Source organism: Haliotis asinina, chromosome 9, assembly GCF_037392515.1.
Source record: "Haliotis asinina isolate JCU_RB_2024 chromosome 9, JCU_Hal_asi_v2, whole genome shotgun sequence".
Lineage (NCBI taxonomy): Eukaryota > Metazoa > Mollusca > Gastropoda > Lepetellida > Haliotidae > Haliotis > Haliotis asinina.
In genome coordinates, this window is record NC_090288.1 from 18,171,064 (window position 1) to 18,190,457 (window position 19,394).

The 19,394-nt window shown below is 39.6% G+C and overlaps 1 protein-coding gene across 4 annotated transcripts in view; it reads right to left on the bottom strand.

Annotated features, from left to right (window-relative positions):
* The window catches only part of LOC137295527 (neuroglian-like), a 39,860-nt gene extending 21,084 nt beyond the window's left edge, over positions 1-18,776 (bottom strand). For 3 of the 4 annotated variants that reach the window (XM_067826906.1, XM_067826907.1, XM_067826905.1), the window contains exons 1-9: positions 18,683-18,763; positions 16,653-16,740; positions 16,112-16,217; positions 11,822-12,192; positions 11,015-11,143; positions 10,800-10,902; positions 10,083-10,273; positions 8,771-8,902; positions 7,029-7,175 (exon numbers count right to left, since the gene is read on the bottom strand). In XM_067826906.1, coding sequence (XP_067683007.1) covers positions 7,029-7,175; positions 8,771-8,902; positions 10,083-10,273; positions 10,800-10,902; positions 11,015-11,143; positions 11,822-12,192; positions 16,112-16,217; positions 16,653-16,719 — 1,246 coding nt within the window. In that variant the 5' untranslated portion in view covers positions 16,720-16,740; positions 18,683-18,763. Of the gene's footprint in view, positions 1-7,028; positions 7,176-8,770; positions 8,903-10,082; positions 10,274-10,799; positions 10,903-11,014; positions 11,144-11,821; positions 12,193-16,111; positions 16,218-16,652; positions 16,741-18,682 lie in introns of all 4 variants that reach the window. The other variant, XM_067826908.1, reaches the window with a different exon arrangement.
* Positions 18,777-19,394: the final 618 nt, after the last annotated feature.

Here is a 19,394-nt window from a genome sequence, read left to right on the forward strand (position 1 = left end):
AGGGAGGTCAATACACTGAAGAGACTTCAGAATCCATTCGTGAGGGACAGAGTCGTATGCTTTTTTGTAGTCAATCCAGCACATGGAGAGGTTGCGGTGATACGTTTTAGCCTCCTCCAAAATCATTTTCTGTGCAAGAAGTTGATCCTTGCACCTCCAACATCCCTTTCTCGCCCCCTTCTGCTCTCTGTAAATCTCATTGGACGAGCAGTAAGATGACACGAGGTTTGTCAAACACCCTGTGAATAATTTGTATTGAGTATTTAAACATGTGATAGGGCGGAAGTTTTGGGGATCAGTCAAGTCTCCTTTTTTGGGAAGGAGTATTGTGCGACCTTTGCAGAACCATGGAGGAACATCACCTGTGTCCACAAGAGAATTAAAACAGTGAAGTAATGGTGTTTGAACACAGGGAAACAGTTTCCAATACTGGTTTCTAATGCCATCAGGCCCTGGAGCTGTATTAGATTTGGACTTTTTAATAACACTTTTCAGGCAATCTGGTGAGATGTAACAGACAAGTTACTTTCTCATGCATTGCATGGTCATAATCACCGACCCATGGTGCCTCCAAGTAACAGTCGCCGGGTACAGACCACAACTGTTTCCAGAACCTTTCATTAGCAGCCATGGGAGGCCGTTTATCATGCTCATCAACACCACTTGTCTTGAGTTGCCTGTAGAATTGCTTTTCATTATTTCTAAATAGTTTATTTTGTTTGATAAATTTGTTTCTCTTTTCCCAATTTTTCTTTCTTTCAGTCCAAATTTTTATTTTTGCCTTACGGGAATCGACAATTTGGAGAAGTACCTTTTCTTTTGTTGTCTTGTACTGTAATTTTAATTTTCTCCAAATTGCTTTTTGTCGTTTAGACATGGGATTCCCTGATGATCTTCATTTCAAGCACAGCTCTATCCAGGAAATATATTTTCTAGTTTCTATTAATTATACTTGAAACCGGTTTTTCCTTGGAAGAATTATTATGGCCTCGTGCAAGTGATACAGAGAGTAGAAGAGGTGGTCGACAGACTGGTACAGTTTGGAGTGCTTACCATCTTCATGAAAGCTGAGATTATTGAGAAACCACAGACGTCTTTTGATCGGGTCAGAGAACTCCTGTCCATATTACCTAGATGAGGCCCGCAAGCATACACCCTGTTCTGCAAATCCCTGGAGGAATGCGGAGAGATCCAGGCCATGGCGTTGCTGGGACTAGAGACAGACAAGACCGAATATGATGATGATGGTCGTTACCTATTTACAGACAGTATCCCTCTCAAACCTCAAACACAGTTCCAAGAACGGCTGAATTCCTTTCAGTCTTGACCTGTGCAGATGACACAGAGTCCTAGTCAAATGGCACGGGCAGGATTTGTGTACTTGCTCAGAGGAGATGCTTGCAAGTGTGTTCAATATCGAACACAGAGGATAATCCTCTGATGGTGAACATGACAAAATGGTATCCAAACTGTCCGTACTTGGCCCTGGTAGGAGTACCTCTGAAAGAGATGGCCTGCTGGGGTAGTCATCTGGATTTACATGTTTAAGAGATAGACTGGATGTGTTAGTGACTATTTGGTTGTCATTGGTCGATATAAATGTCCTACCACAAGGTAGATGCAAGTACAGCAGAGTGGCACAGTGGAAGTGCACTTTGCTCATAACCCAGATGACTGTGGATTGAAACCACACTCTGCTCCTTTTTGAACACGAGGGGAGTTCTATATAAAGGGCTACGAGGGCAATCTAGCTTCATTTAGCCGTGGACCTGTGATAGTGACACTTCATCTGCAACTGCCAGTATTCAACTGCAACAAGGCTTGGGTGGAAGGGTTGACTGAGGAGGAGGAGGAGGATACAGACGCCCTATCTGAGACAGACAGCGAAGGACAGGAGGAGGATGAAGGACAGTGACAAGTACAGTAGACTATTGGGCGTGCTCCTATCCCATAGTTTTACTCATTTGAAAACAGAGCTAATAAACCATGAAATCTATATATCTTTTGTGTTTCTTAATGTGTGGTACCCATCTTTAGTCACAAGGTGTGTGGCAAGTGGATGCTCCCCATGGAGTTGTCCACTGAGCATGGGAACATGCAACTATTTACACCGATGCATTGTCCAACACTTTAAAACTTTCCTGATGGAAGTCTCAGGAAGCGCACGTACACGGACAGAGGACAGAGCAAAGTTAGAATAAAAGCTATACATCACTTTATGAGTATATTCAAATTATTCATTTATGTTTGTTTTAAAATGTCTTATCATGAGGCATTCATTCAACCCTATTTAGCAAGAGCAAATTCATGATTCCATCCTAGTAACACTGGGAACGGCCTCCTACGCATACACTCAATGCTGTCTGTCGCCAGTGTAACAGTCAACAGAAACATGATAGCCCCTCCTCGCTAGAGCAACGTGGGTCACCGCATGTTTAAATGCAGCCTAGCATTGCTTTATGCCAACCCTAAAGGTTAAACTTGTTGAAACTCGTTTTTGTATGGCAATGATGTCTAGTTAGTCTACCACTGGGCAGCGCATGAACGGTTTTTGATAAAACTTATTAGAGACTTGGGCCAGTCTACCCAAAACGTGTTGGCGCTAACATGTGGCAGTGACTGAGAGATACACAGATATTTTCATCTCATGTGCTTTGGTGGTTGATTCATTCCATACAATCACAAAAATGTGAGGTTTGGGTTTTATATGTCAACATCATCCTTGAATTCGCACCTCCTGCATTGGATACACTGGTTTAGTACGAAATTTTGGCATGTTGGCATTCCCCAGCAGGATACCATAAGGATACTGAAAGTAACAATGACATAACGGTACGTCATTTTGATTCGTTTAAACATGTAGTATGGCAAATGTGTCCTTAAGCCATTGAACTATTTACATCTATGTATGTTTCATCTCTGAATGTGTATGGATCCAAACAAACCAAAGCAGGCAGAAAATATAACATGGGAGAGAACAATGTGAGGAGATATCATATGACACATTGGCTGAGTGAGCTCTCAAAGGCTGCAGGCTGAGAGTGCACTGTGCCTCAACGTCGCACACACTGAGATATGCGACAGAAAAGGTGATTGAGTATGGAAACATGTAAACATGGTGTAAAGACAAGTCAAGTGATTATTGTCAACGGAGTTCAAATGAAAACCAAATGAAACAGGTTTGTAAACCAGTAAGTATTGATACTTGCTGATTGGTCCAAATGAATGGGGTGATGCCATGGCGTGATGCGTCATACCGGTTCCCACGGCAGGATTGAGCCAGGTGTTTAATTAGGTCATTGGAGCGCTTGAGTTCGATACTGTATGGTGATTGGTCCAAATGAATGGCGTGATGTGATGGTGTGATGTGTCATACCGATTCCCACAGGGGGTACGCGGTCATGGACTTCCACGAAATGAGGTCATTTTTTCTGCTATTCGAGCCTGTATACAACACGTGGTAAAATTAAAAACACACAATTAAATGCTAACTTTTTTGTTTCATGTTGTTAAGCTGGTAAAAGACAGAATCATGTTTATTCAGTTGTTACAAAACTTCAGTTCATATGGAGGTGAGTGAAATTTGCTCAGGGAAGTGCGGGGATGTAACGGGGATGGCTCGATGACAGAAAAGCAAGCTCTGTTGAGGATGTAGTTCGGATTTATTGCTGTAGTTGACTAATAATACAAGTCTAAAACAATGTATATGAGTAAATAAATCTCCATCAAAATAACCCTTTTTATCACATTCACGTCATCTGTTAAAAGTCAAGAAATTGTATTTCTGTAATTACGTGTTGATGATAATGACATAAAACCTAAGGAAAGGTGTCGTAATTCCTGCATGCAGTGTGTTCAAGAATACATTTTGCTTGAAATATAAATATCATGCAGTCCTCCGAAGTTACTTACCACTTGATGTGAGTGAACATAATGAGCACCGGGTCTGCTCCCGCTGCAAAAGTGTCGTGTGACCCATTTGCAGATGCTCTGTCTCTTGCACGCGAAAGAAACCTGACAGTTAAGAAAGCAAGTACATATCTTTCAACACGATGACACCGATATGTGTCACACAGGGGAAATCGTCGTCAAAAACTGCAAAGGCGTCTTTCGCACTCATAACGATCTTGTGCGTAAGCTTTGAGTGTCTGACAAGCAGTGGGAGGAAAGTAGACGTGTTTGAACGCGATGGCACACCTATGTGTGTTTATGTACATAAACAAGTACGTTTATGGTGTAAATCTGCATTAAATATGCTTTCAGAACATGTTAAGATAACGCTTCTATGAAACTGGCACATATGTGAAAATCGTCGTCGAAACTGACTACTTTGGCCTCTCGTATGTCTATCGATGTTGTGAGGGCGGTTTGTGTGTCTGTGGTCAGGAGGAAAATAGATGGATTTCAGCACGTTGGCAGACATATGTGTGTTCGTGTACATGGACAAGTACTTGTATGATGCAAATCTGCATTGAATAAGCTTTCAGAAAATATTAAAATGTTTCTGTGAAACTGGCACATAGGTGAAAATCGTCAAAAACCTGACTATTGTTTATGCTAGTGCTCCTAAAAGGCGTGACGATCTTGTGAGGTAGGTTTGTGTTTCTGGGAAGAACGGTGGGTGGAAAGTAGATGTGTTTCATCGCAATTGTACACCTATGTGTGTTCCTGTACATGAACAAGTACTTATACGAGGTAAATCTGCATAGAATAAGCTTTCAGAAAATATAAAGATCATGTTAGTGCGAAATGTGTACATAGGTGAAAATTGTCATCAAAAGTATAAAATCTACGGCTATAGCAGCAAACATAAAACGTAAAACTGTTTTTAAATCGGTAGAAGTGGTTGTGTTTTCCAATGATCATACTTCCAACAAAAAGAGTAGTCCGTATGAAAAAAATGTTTTTTGTGATTTTGTTATAATTTATTTTATCTAGCCTCATATAAGAATGTCAAGTTTTGATTGGTCCACGTGACTCTGATAAAATACCATGTACATCCATCATGATCCGCGAGCCGGAGTATAAAAGTCGTGTACTCCCGCTACGAAAGTCATATCACCCCACTATGCCTCGGTGATGACTCGAAGTGAGAAAAGCATGCATTGACTAGCCTTTAGTAATGTGCGGTGCATTGAGGTCAAAATTGTGTGCTGCATGTTGTTTTATCTTGATCAAATGAAAAAATTCAGCTAGATAAATGCTGATAAGTTCTTACTCGGGACTGATAAAACCCCATATTTCCCTCGACAGGATGTGATAACTTATAATATCCTCATTGTTGTAACGCAAGAAAAATATCGCCATGTAAATTACGTACACTTTAGACAGTCCAAGACGCAAGACGGATGTTTTGACTGAGCAATTTAGTCAGGCATCAGTTACCTCCCATTAACGACACACTAATCCAGTCACCTCTACGCAACACGGTTTGCGCAGTTTCGAACAAAAGTAAACATGTTTCAACACAATAACAAGCAGGTGTGCGTTGGTGTGCATCGAATGCTGCATATATATTATGAGTCTACGATGAATGAGCTTTCAGAAAATACTAAATGTAAGTTTCTGAAAAATTTGTACATAAGTGAAATTCTCTGTTAAATATTGTCATTTTTTGCTCAAATTTTGCACATTTTTTTCATTTTTTGACAGTTTAATTTCCTCATTTTATGTTTTCATTCAAGTCATCCAATAATTTGACCATCAGTCAATAACTGTAGCAAATTTTGTTAACTTATTTTCATAAATAACACTTTTAGACGCATTTTCTCTCTCTCTCTGAATTTCTCTCTCTCTGATCAGGCAGTCACACGTTTGTGTGACCCCCTCTCAGGTAGTCACTTGTACACGTAACAGGAAACCATCTCGCATACACGTTACGTCATCTACTGATCAATGCATGCAGCAATGTGGGTTCTCATGAACCATGTGAGTTGTCTTACTAAACTGGACAAAATAAGTTAGGGATATTGGTATTTTTTTATTGATATTTTATCAGTATCTCAATGAATAAATGCACCATTATTCATAATTTCAAAATTTACATATATCCCCAACATTTTTTGTTCAGTATACTTGGAATTCCGTTCCACTCATCAACCAAAGCCTGTTTCTCTTGTGTCCTATCTGGCACAATTATTTCTGAGTCTTACAGCAAAGACAAGGTGATCCCAGAGGTGCTGGATAGGGATATTATCTGGGGAAAAGGCAGTTCACAGTACTTGAAGGTTTTGAAGGTTGTCAATGTCATTGACAAAGGGAGTGATGTTTGGCCTTGTGTTCCTTGGGAATGTTGATGCAAGAATAGTATGGCTAATGGCTTTAAGATGTTATTCCTGTAATGCACAACGTTGATGTTTCCATGAACTATGTATTGACGTCTTAACCTGAGCATAAATGCCACCCATAACAGTGACTCCACAGTCATCAGGATGCACGATGAAACTTTGCAATATCTTTCTCACATGTTTGCTGAATATATTTTGTTGATCATTTGGTGACTAGATACATATCTTTTGCCAGTGATAACTATTCATCTATTAATGAAAATAAAATAATGATCTTGATGTTAGATCGCTGGAAATGGATATGCTTACATGCTTACCTGTTAATTAGGGACACAGTGAGCCTTGCACATTATTCAGTTAAGGCCACCACATGTTTTTCTGACTGTCTGAACAGAGCTTTCATCTGCTTAGAGATTCGTGTTTCCTAAGTGATATTATTAAATCTAAGGAAATGAATTTGTGATGAACTGATCTAAATTTCCTTAAATTTCACTACTTTCAGCTTAAGAGCATCCACTAGCAGTGATATGATCTATATTAACAGAAACTATACAACTACCTAAGGGATACAAATGGCTAGATTGTACTAAAGCCAAGGAGACCTCATTGCTGCTTGTGTCTACATTTGTATTTGTATTTGATTGTTTGACATTATTAGGTGTTAGAGTCACTTATACTATCTTCAGGCTGGTGTCGACCACTTCCATCCCAGCGTCTCCTGTGGATTTAGTTGATACTTACAGAGTACGTTCAGGAAGACGTCCCCCCAGATGTAGCCATGCTTGTTGGTGGCATTACACTGGATCACCATGGCATCTTCCTTCGTGACATTCACTATCATTACCTCATCAGCTGAAACTTTCTTGAACCGACTGTTCACATTAGCCTCTGGAAAATATATATAATAAACATGCTATTCATAAAATGTGTCATGTATTCCTATGTAATACAGTCAATAACCACCACAAAGTTTGTAGGTCTTAACCTGGTTTAACAAGGACATTTATTCTCCTGCATAACTCTTTGCTAAGTGCAATATTGGCATTGTATCTATTAACTGTATATTCATAATGCTCATCTTATATCACGTTTTGTGCTTTCGCTTGTTCTTACGATCCTAGAGTGGAAATCACCTGGAACAAAGTCCTTAGCCTCTGATAACACCGAACTCAAACAGAGCACAGCTTCATCAAAACAGGCAGTCACTCTAAGGTCTTGCTCCACTTGACCATGTAACTCCCAAATGTCTCAGGCTAATAATACAGAACTTCAGTGCTCAGACAGACAGAAAGATTTTCAAAATCAACAGGTGAAATCATAGAGGACATCTATGGAATAGTAAACATTCTATTCGTTGTCCTGGCAACTGGTTCTTCATGATCAAATCCCATCAGAGATCCAAGAAAACCTTGCAATGTTTCCTCAAAAGTGTGCCCGATCAATATTTAAAGCATGTATCCCAGAGATACTGCAAGAAGGAAAAACTGGAAGGATCAATAATTCTGTGGGGACCTATTATTCGTGAGGGTACTTTGGGTGGCAAATCCTCCACAGTAAAGTTTGTTACACCTAGCACAAAAATCGTTTTACGTGTGTTTCTTCACAACCCATTCTCTTTAATACATCCTCATTATTAGCTCATACAATTTGTCAAAACTCCTCTGTTATCTTTCTTTATTTGTTTGACTTATGTCATTTTTCATAAAGATTATTCAAATAACTGAAAGGATAATAAAGAGATATAATAAATAGTAAGTTTTCTGCACCCATGGGCAATAAGAAAGAGTGTGAAGTATGGTATGGTTTATTTGGGTAAGGTGTTACGAGAGGCGGAAAACTTTCTTCCAGGTTGTATCCACATATAGTGACCGAGGGGAGGTGTGAGTCAAGGTGATAGCCACAGACACTCTCCAAGAATATTCATTAGCTGTCAGGGATTTCAGAAGATGCACCAAATGTGCACCAATAGAGACCCTGTCTGATAATCGCTGAATCCCAATTTTACGGTAGACAGCAAATGAGCAATCAATCCAGTTATTGCAGTAACAGAATCTCTTATAAACTGCACAAACCAATACTATCTATGCATGATGAGCAGGCTTCCAATGAAGAGAAAATGTTCTTGTAGTTGTGAGAAGAATTTATTTTCCTTAAGGTAGAATCTTGTTTACCCATGATGGCTAATTCAATTCAAATTTCTTCACTTTGTTATTGCATGACGGCACTACAGCGTGGCAATGAAGAGAATGTGATCAGACAAAGGAGTCTGTGACTCTCAGGGCATGCTGCATGCTTCACAGAGGCTGAGAGGTCAATGTGTCGGAGCAGAGGGGAGTGATGGGCAAATGGTACAAGACATTTAGTTTGCAGTTTGTTTCCACTCAGTTGTCCAATTATGAAGAGTACACAACGAGAGACAGGATAAGTTTAAAATACCTAAATGTGAGACAGGTAGTAAGAGATCTGTGGTGTTCTGCACTTACCTGAAAGTCTTACACTGTTGATGAACCAGTAAAAATCAGGAGCTGGGTCTCCTCCTGCCAGGCACTTGAAGCGAGCCGTTCCTCCAATACCCAACTCAACATCTTTTGGTTCCTCAATCCAATATGGACGGGCTGCCAAAAGCAATATCAAGGATCAAATCCAGATGGAGTAATCATCAAAACTGGCAAGACTAATGCCTTGTTTGAACAAGTCAGATTAAAATACGAATGATTCAGAGTTCACCACTTCACACATTACAACTGTAGATTCAACATGCTGAACAATAACATAGTGACATTGTGAATTGAATACAACTAACATACAACATGGAAGACACTCCTCTAACACAACATGAATAAGTCAACTATTTAGCAGATTTGAGTATTTCAGTGGAAATATCAAATTCACAAGTTCTACTTACATTCAACTATTTTAAAGGTCACATACAACATAAAACACAACTCTGCAGATTCTGATACCTTTGGTATGCACTTACGGAAACTAACTACCAAACTGGCCAATTCTAACTATAAAGTTAAAAAAATAATGCACTGAAAAAAAGCCCTCAAAATCATAGTTCAAACGATTCACTAATTTTCCCCTAGGACTCACAACACATGTACAGTGAATAGGTTCGCAGGACTTGAAACAGCATGCCTGCCCGGAGTGTGAGGTCGTGAGCAGTAGTCTAATCTTGGTTGTGTACACAAACAAGTAAATATCTACTCGTTACGTAACAAAAACCCAACGTTGATCGTGATCCTCTGGCACGGAGGAAACTCAATGTCTGCTTTACTGACACTTATATGTCTCCCTGTCTGTCTGCTAATGATAATATGCAATGCACAACTTCAGTCACTGAGCACATGCAGTTAACACAGAACGGGCATATACGCCATAAGCAAATAGCCGACTAAGCATATTGGCAAATGAACCAGTGGCCAATAAAAAAGCTGTGTTACACTTGAGTGCACACCCACCAGCTCTGACTGGGTTCAGTATCATGGCTGCTTCATTTCGAGGGAGGTAAACCCAAGTACAAAATATTGCACTTTTGATTTGCGATTACACGCTTAAATTTTGTTTATTCGTTTTTTCTTAATCAGCAACACATATTATATATCACGGCTAAGTGAAAACTGTGTTTCAAATATGGTTGATTTTTTGGTTGCAAGTGACCTTTAACCCGCTAACAGGGAGTGCAGAACAAATATTTTACACACATACAACTATTGAGGCCTGCTGATAGGAAGTCTACATTCAACTTTCTGAACCTACTTATTGAAAATCTGGTGCATATACTTTACTTACCCTTCACTGTAATGGACATGGTTCTCTGAACTCTCTGTGGAGTTTGATCATTGGTAGCCCAACATTCATAATCTCCAGCATCAGAAAACTCCAAACTTGAAAAAACAAGTTCCTGTCCAAAGCTACTCTGTTTGACATGGTCAGGCAGAGGCTTGCCATCCGTACGCTCCCAGTGCACATCGGGTGTGGGACTGAAATGGAAGCAATGCATTATAACGTTCTACTCCACAACTGCTCTGTGTAATGCTCGACTTCATGTAATCAATTCAATCACACTAACAAATTTAGTTTAGTGCATTACTAATGGGCTCATCATTGTGTTAACATTTGACATGACACAAGTATCTGCAATAAATCAGTTGACAGATATGATGCTCACTGATTTTACAGCAAACCAGACAATAAAACCAAACTGGTAGAAAGCTGCATATACTGGCTTTGACACAAACTTGAACAAACAGATGCAACCCATCAACCAACATTCGCTCCAAACCTCTAAAGTTATTGAATACAAACTTCTAGTCCAAGGACATCAACTCTAGACCTGACCTAGACTATAAACCCATATTAATCAAATTATTTTCAAAACATTTCACAGACTGTAGATACTCTGACTCTTCATCATCTCAAGGACTGATATTCCACACAGTAATCAGATTCCAAAACACTTACTGGTTCAAAAGGGGATTGCTCAAACATGGCTGAGGCTTGACTTACTTTCCAGCAAATATACATTTGATCCTAAATTCATCTCCACGTAGACCATAATGATCAGAGGGGGAAGCCCACATATAGGTGACTTCTCGCTGAACTTCTGAAGCTGCAAAATGAAATATTGCAAAAACATAAATACCAATTCCTCACACTGTGCACAAGGAAAAAGAACAAGGTTATACCATCCATGAAATCACCAGATAACTGAAACTACTTACATCCACGGGGTTTAATAAACTGGCGCGCTCCTTGAGTGTTCTTGCGAACAATTCCATTCATGGCCATACAGGCATAAGCTTTTCCATCTTGACCATCAGATGCCTTGACATTGGTGAAACGTAGACGAGCTAAAACATAATAAATCAAACACAATATGATCTCTGTTTCAACAAACAGAACAAAAACCATTGTCAACATGGTTAAGATTATCATAAAACTGCTAATGGTAATACTAAACATGATGTCCACGCAAAACTCACTCATGGTAACACAAACATGATGACCACACAAAACTCACTTGTGGTAACACAAACATGATGTCCACACAAAACTCACTTGTGGTAACACAAACATGATGTCCACACAAAACTCACTTGTGGTAACACAAACATGATGTCCACACAAAACTCACTCATGGTAACACAAACATGATGTCCACACAAAACTCACTCGTGGTAACACAAACATGATGTCCACACAAAACTCACTTGTGGTAACACAAACATGATGTCCACACAAAACTCACTCAAAGTAAGACTAAACAAGAGACCCACACAACAATCATGGTATACATTAAACAAGAAGTAAACAGAAAACTCACACTCACAGTAACACTAAACATGACGTCCACACTACACTCAAGCTCATGATAACACTAAACATGATGTCCACACAACACTCACACTCACAGTAATACTAAAATTGACATCCACACTACACTCACTCTCATGGTACCACTAAACATGACGTCCACACCACACTCCCACTCACAGTAACACTAAACGTGACGTCCACACAACACTCACACTCATGATCCATTGTTACTCTGGCATCAAAGTTGATGGGTGTAAAACCGCCATACTGCTCCTTGATGACCCAGTACACCTCAGGAGGGGGAATACTCTCAGGGGCCACACAATTCAAGGTTTGTGACTCCCCCAAATATGGTGTGACAGTATTGTCGTCTTCTACATCAAAATCTTTCAGCTTTGCCTCACGCAAATTGATGTTGATGGTTGCTGACTTTCCATAATCATTCTCAGCAAAACACTGGAAAATGCCTTCATCTTTGTCTTCTGGTCTGTTGATGACGATGGTTCCAACATTAGCAAGCTGGACCATACGGTCATCATTACCACTTGGGTTGAATTCAACTCCATTCTTTTCCCATGTATATCTGAAAACAATAGCAATAAAGTTGTGATGACTACTAGTTCTGATTTTACACAATCATGATACTTACTCAATACTAGTTACCCAATCACTACATTAGCTTTGTAATACTGTATACATTCATGATAAACATGCTTAAGAGAAATTATGGCAACAGGAATTCTAACAACTGCATTATCCTTGGTGGACATGGTAATACATTTTGCATTTTTAAAACAATCTGTGAAAAAATGTAATTTTTGTTAATAAAATTGATATTTTATACTTATCCTGACTCATGCTGATTATACATATCTCCTCCCTCTATGTGAATGATAGTGGAACACTTGAAATCTCGTGAAGTTCCCACTTTTGAAGAGGATGTACATACACACTCACCCACGAGTAACCTCCCTTAATGCTGGCAAACTCATCCCTCACATGACCAGCCATGTTTGTCACTCTCTCTGAATATGTACGACCTTACAGAGAGATCCGACGTGCCAAATAGTGGGGGGCGGGGTGGGAGGGCTTGACATCATGAGTCAGGGCAAGTACAAAATATCAATTTTATTCAGTAAATTACATATTTTTCCTAATTCTGACTAATACATATGAAGCTTACAGAATCAAACAGAAAGGGTGGAGGGTGAACCCACACTATGATGGCTCTATGTCCTGTTCTTCCATCATCCATCTGTTAACTCAGGGGGAACACAATGTCTCAGACTTCTTCTGGAGAAGGGACTGCAGACATCTTCACGTGGATATATAGATATTACTAGAGTCCTGCTGGTTATCTAATGCAACTTCATGTCAAGATCTTCCAATCAAGATGCTCAACTATTCACTCCTTTGAGCATTTGTCGCTACGACTCACATGATATGAGAGTCAGATCTTACTCAGCACCAAACTAAGTGTTTCTACATCGGAAGGGTTGTTTACATCTGTAGATGACTACCTATCATGCGAACTGTGACACATATTTTGAGCAGGGCGTTGTCTCTCAAGGGCCAATCAGATTTCAGATATGTGATGTCACCTGTGTTTAAATCTTGTGCAGTCAGTGATTTCTTCATCAGCACTCGACCTTTCCATAACTTCGCTGTTCAGCTTGTCCCGGAGTTACGTGGCACCTGATGAAAGTAGACTCCTGGCAGTTTTTCGACTTCTTATTCTTTATTGAAGATAATGCAGCAACCAGATGAATAGTTGCTGGAGACTGATCTTCAACCCCTGAAGATTTGTCGAGGCTGTCAGAAACACCGGGTGGAAAGAGGAGCAAGTCAAAGTCTTCATCAACCATCCTATAGGTGAAAGCTTCATTTGACTCCTTAGATGGAGAATCCAGTCCATTGATGATCCAAGCCATGACTTCTGAGTCCTAAAAGACGATAAAGATCTGTGAACTATCTTTGTATCTGAAAGCCATGTCTCTGTCCATTAGTGAATGCTCCCGTTGACAGTCTCTCGAAGTGTCTTGCTTGCAGCAAGTGTGGGTCTCTAGGACGGTAATTCACCTTCCGTAAATGCACACATGCCCCGGATAAGGATTAGCTATAAATCCAATGACAATGACAATTCATATCTTGATCTGTAGTATCCAAGGGAAGCATGCATCCAATCTTTCCTCCTCAAGCTCTGAATGTGCGTGAGTACACTCACCAAGTCGACTAACATAGATTCTTCCAAACTTCTTCATTGAGCTGCAGTGAGAGAGAGTTCATCCACGCCATCCTCTGTATCTATGAGTGCATGTGCACCTGCGAATCCTTTGTGCAAGGCGACTGTCATCGATGATGTTCATCATCTGCTCTGTCAATTGATTAATGAAGAGCCTAAGGTTGAAGTTGTGCCCAGTATGCTGAAACAGCTGCAGGGTAGATGGTGAGTCACACTAAGGCCTCTTTAAGGCCTCTTAACGTTTGCGAAAAGGTGTTGTTGCTGCTGTAGATCTTGTAATTGTAGAGTGCTGAGATGTCTCACTGATGACTTGAATCTCTGCTAGCAGTGTCAGTCATCAATGATGTCTGCTTCCATCAGAGGTATCTCCTAGTTGAGGGACCTCGACACTGAACTTGAGGGCGGCTTCAGTGAGGATCTGGGGGCCAATGTCTTCATCCTCACTGATGTCACAGACTTCTCCTTCTAGTCTGTGATGAGGTCAAGTATCATGATGAGTTCTTCTTAGACTTAGAAGTTACCTCCGCTCAACCAAGTATCTCCCCCAGGTAATGTTCAGCAATTCACTGGAAATGTGAACCTGAACAGCATTTAATAACAGACAGTTACTAGCACTATCATCTGATTTACTAAACATGACTTGAGAGTGCTTCCTAACTTTGACTCTCACATGTCTATGAACAGCAAATAAATACAAATTAAATTCTGCTTCAGACAAGTTCTCAAAAGGTTTACAGCAAAGGATGGAAGAACAGTAGTAGTGCATGAAGGACATAACTCAGGTCAGCTGCAGACAGCTGGTACCTACAAGTTCAAGTGATGAAATGTAGGTCCAAAAACATAAAAATTACATAAAATCTAGTAATATTTTCAATACATATTGATAAGAGACACAGACCAAAAGCATTACACAGAAAATTTGGGCTAAGGATCAGAATAGAAAAAAGGATATGTGCTGTACAGGGACTCCAGGTGCCTCCAACCGTTCACTAGGGTGATGAAGGAAAGAGTGACAAACATGGCCGGTCATGTGATCGATGAGGGCACCAGCAGTAAGGGAGGCTACTTGTGGGTGAGTGTGACTGAATGTCCCCTTTACACGAGGGAACTTCAAGGGATTTCAAGTGTTCTGTCACTCACATAGAAGGAGGAGATAAGCATAATAAGCAAGCATCAGTAAGGATAAGGAAAAATAATGTGTTTCGGGTTACCAAAAGTTTAATCTGACCCTTTTAATATGCAATCTGTTTTCTGTCATTTCCTTAACACTGCAGAATGTATATCAATTGAATTTGAAATACCATACAAGCAAATCAGTACTTAAATTACACTAACCAGAATGGTGATGACCTGGGGTGAAAACATGTGCAGCGAACTGATATTTCTTGCTTAGTGTACAATTGACATGGTTGTCTAAATTATGAGTATATATCAGTGGTCGACTGAATAGGAAATGGGAGATTACTTTGTAAAGGGACATTTCACTGCGAATCTCATCTGCATGATAGGAAGTTCATGTCTGTTTTATAGAATGAATATACTTACATTTGTTTCACTCTTTCAAACATTACATATGAAAGACTTGTGGCTAACGGAACACTAAGTTCATTTATTAAAAATGTGTGGTTGATTGATACCAAGAGATTAAATGCTGCCAAAAAGTCATCTGCATCACTCTCGCCCACCAACGAAACCACAGACAGGTTACATAAGTCTGTCGTCTAGGCACTGCAGCAAACCGCAATGACGTCATATGAGGAAGGATTTTCAGTTGGTTGCACACAAAATGTGTAACAAACTCGTTGATTCACTGATTTCCTGATATCGGAATCGTTGTGATTCTCTCAAATGCTACCAGGTGTCATCAGGTGATGGTGTCACCACAGATTTCCACCAGATCCCTCAGTTTGTGCTATATATATTGTTTGTGAGAGTGAAGCAAGCATTGTAAAAGCCTGTACGTATTAACTTGGGTGGTTCACATCACAGAGGCATGCCCCTATGATTGGTTGAAATTTCTTTCGTGGTAAAGAATTGTGCACTGTTGTCAAAAAGGTCGATTTAAGGTAATTGAACGTCAAAACGAGTAGTTTTAATGATGGGCTTTCACTCAAAATGATGTCAACAAGTAATTTACCCATTTGTTCCCCCTTAGAAAATATGTGATCTTTAACAGAAGATCAAACCAAGATTGCACAATGTCAAAATTTTAATACATATTTTAATCCCAAGTTTGAGAGCACAGCACAAGAGTGTTTACCTGGGGTTAGGTATGCCTTCAGCGACACAGGGCAGCTCTACAGTCTCTCCAGCTTTGAAAAACACGTCATATCTTGGCTGAATAAAGATTCCCGGTGGCCGTGTTACTGAAGCAAATAAACAACTCATCAGTTTCCGTAAGTCAGTACTCTAGGAATGCCCACTATTCTCATTTGTGGGATAACATTCAGTTTTGATACTGCACTAAGAGAAGGGGAGGCTAGATACCTATACTCAAGCAATGAAAACATGACAGCAATGAATAGCATACACTGCATATAAATCACCACATATGGGTTACTGGAAAACACACAGTGAACATGATAAACATACAATTACCATACATTCTCCAGGTGATGAAATTGAAAGCGCCCTGCATATGCTGGAACATTTATGAAAATTTAGTTACCTAATTTCCTCAAAATCACACCTTCCTGTTTTACGAGAATGACAACAGACCTAGGCTGTACCACAAGAATAAGACAAGAATATATTTGTGTGATGCCCTTAGTTGTAAAACAGAAGAGCATCCCGAGTCTCACCTGCCAGTATTCCAGTGCAGCACAGCATGCAGCACAGCATGCAGCACAGCAGCACAGCTCTCCTCATTGTGTCTGGTGACGAGTTCCACTAGAAGGTATTCACAAATACATAGTGGTATATTGATCACTGTTTGTCAAGAATGAGCATGGTGAGATGACAACTCGCCATTTTCTGTCGGTAGAGTTAGGTGATATTACAATCCTCTCCATGGTGAGGTGATTATTTGGTCATTGACATGGTGAGATAACATGATATTGGGCATGGTATTGTGATTACTTTCTCGTGGGCTTTATGAGGTGATTATTTGGTCAGAGGCAAATTGAGGTGATAACGTAACTCTGAGGTCTATACTTGGTCCTGGACAAAGTGAGCCGTTCAAATGATCATGGGCATAGTGAGCTGTTTATGTATTTGTGGGCATGGTGAGGCGTTTATGTATTTGTGGGCATGGTGAGGCATTTATATATTTGTGGGCATGGTGAGGCATTTATGTATTTGTGGGCATGGTGAGGCATTTATGTATTTGTGGGCATGGTGAGGCATTTATGTATTTGTGGGCATGGTGAGGCATTTATGTATTTGTGGGCATGGTGAGGCATTTATGTATTTGTGGGCATGGTGAGGCGTTTATGTATTTCGTGGACATGGTGAGTAAAATGATTTTAATTAAATGCCAATAGCTAACATTATAGTCTGTTTATTACTCGAACATAAATTCTGCAAAAAACTCACAGAGTTGGTATGATGTTCTGATTATGATCAGCGTTTCACTGAGTATGCTATGTTTATTAGTATTTGAGTTACACTGCAATTCTTCAGTCCACTTTTGAGCCAAAAGGACTACAGTAACACAAGCACTCGATGACATATTAGAACTGATCTATCTACATGCCCAGACACTACTTCTTCAGCTCGAGTACAAGAGAGAGCCATCGTGGGGGCCAAACACTCAAAACATGCACATCTCAGCAATAGCTCTGGTGAACTGAGAGAATATTGGGTTTTCTATATTGTTTAACCAACTATTCATTCAGCACGTATACGAACTATTCATTTGTAGTTATGCATAAGACTTCTGTTCCTATACCTCCTCAATATTTAAGATGAGGAAAAATGTCTATGAGTAGCAGTTTTGGTATTAGTTCCCCCGTACCCTAACCTCGATCAAAATTCAAAAATACAAAATGACCCTAAGTGTATGTTTAAAAAACTGGAACTATTAAAAAATTAAACAACAATCAATGAACTTATTTCAGTGTTGGATTATTACACTGGGAAAGGACTCCGCCTGAAGGAAATTTACTATGTAAACAGAGGGGGTACGAGTGGAACTTCCTTTCACATATAAAGAAGTTGGATAGGTCTTCCAGTATGTTCAGATACAATTAAAGAAACATGTTAAAACTCATCTTTATCAGATAAGGAATATATATTCAGGTGATATGATCTGACTAGAAGTAGAATGAAATTTAAGGCAGATACAGGCGGAAGTCTTTCCTCATGACTAAGGTTCCCCCAACACTTACAGTTCTTGGATCCCATGTTCCCATCAAGCACAACTATGTGATTCTAAGGACTACACGTAACCACCTGCCTATCAACATGACAACGTCCCTTCATGATTATTTGAGAGAAAGGCTCTTTTTCTGATCCATAATGTAACTTATGAGTCAGAAACTTTCGATGTCTCATCGGTATTAAAACTTATCCCCATGTAATCTGATTTCATATTTCAAAGATTAACATGGTCAAGCGAACAATTTGTGCGGTAAAGTGAACTTCACACTTAAAAACGCTCTTATTGTCTTATGCTCAAGGGACAAGATAAAACTACTGATTTGAAATTTCTGATACATTTCCGGAAAGTCATCGGCCATGAATGTCGTCATGCCCGACGCGATTGTGTCTCTTACCTGTGGACGTATGACAATTTACCTTTGCTGTCTAAATCTTTGAGAGTTCTTGTTTCTAGGTATACAGGGAGAATCACAAAACTCGAATTAATTTCATCAAATGATATATCACCTACCTGTTACCCGTCAGTTTCAATCCGCCATTTGCTTTCTTTTGAACTAGGACAACGCAGGTAATGTCGCACCTGGGTTACTGTCAAAAGTAGAATCACGATGCGGAAATGTATTAAAACGACACAAGTTGGCATCCATTTATATGTAAGCAAATTATCTTCAGTGTAAAAGATCTCACATTGAATCCTTGTTTTTAGAAAAAATGTTAATGATAATAATTCAGTATGAAGGCCATTCACATTTCTATTTAATCTAATTTTTAATAAGAATTTGCGATAAGAGATAGTCAGAGATCCGCCTAGTCAGGCTATTCAAGTCGATTATCAATGCCAATGTCATTCAAAATACAAAACAATACATTTTCGTACTAGCCCATTTCAGGTTTTTTGTTTGAAATTGACAATCATTCAATTTTTTCTTGTTTTTTATTTTCCTCTAGATATTCTCAAACATTTGATTTCAATATATTCAGTCATTGAGGCAGGGCGTGGTGTCTGAGTTTCAGGAAAACTTGGCACATAAATTAGTGATGATAATACGATAAATAGAAGCTTATTTTCTCCAATACTGTTGTAAACAGCAACGAAATGCCCTTTCCTGCTTCCATTAAAGAAAACCCGTTAAAGAGTTAGAAATTGGAATCCATGAAACGTGTATGCTACATTAGTCTTGTCTCTCACTCTCACGCTAATTAGGTTTTCCCGATACGGACAC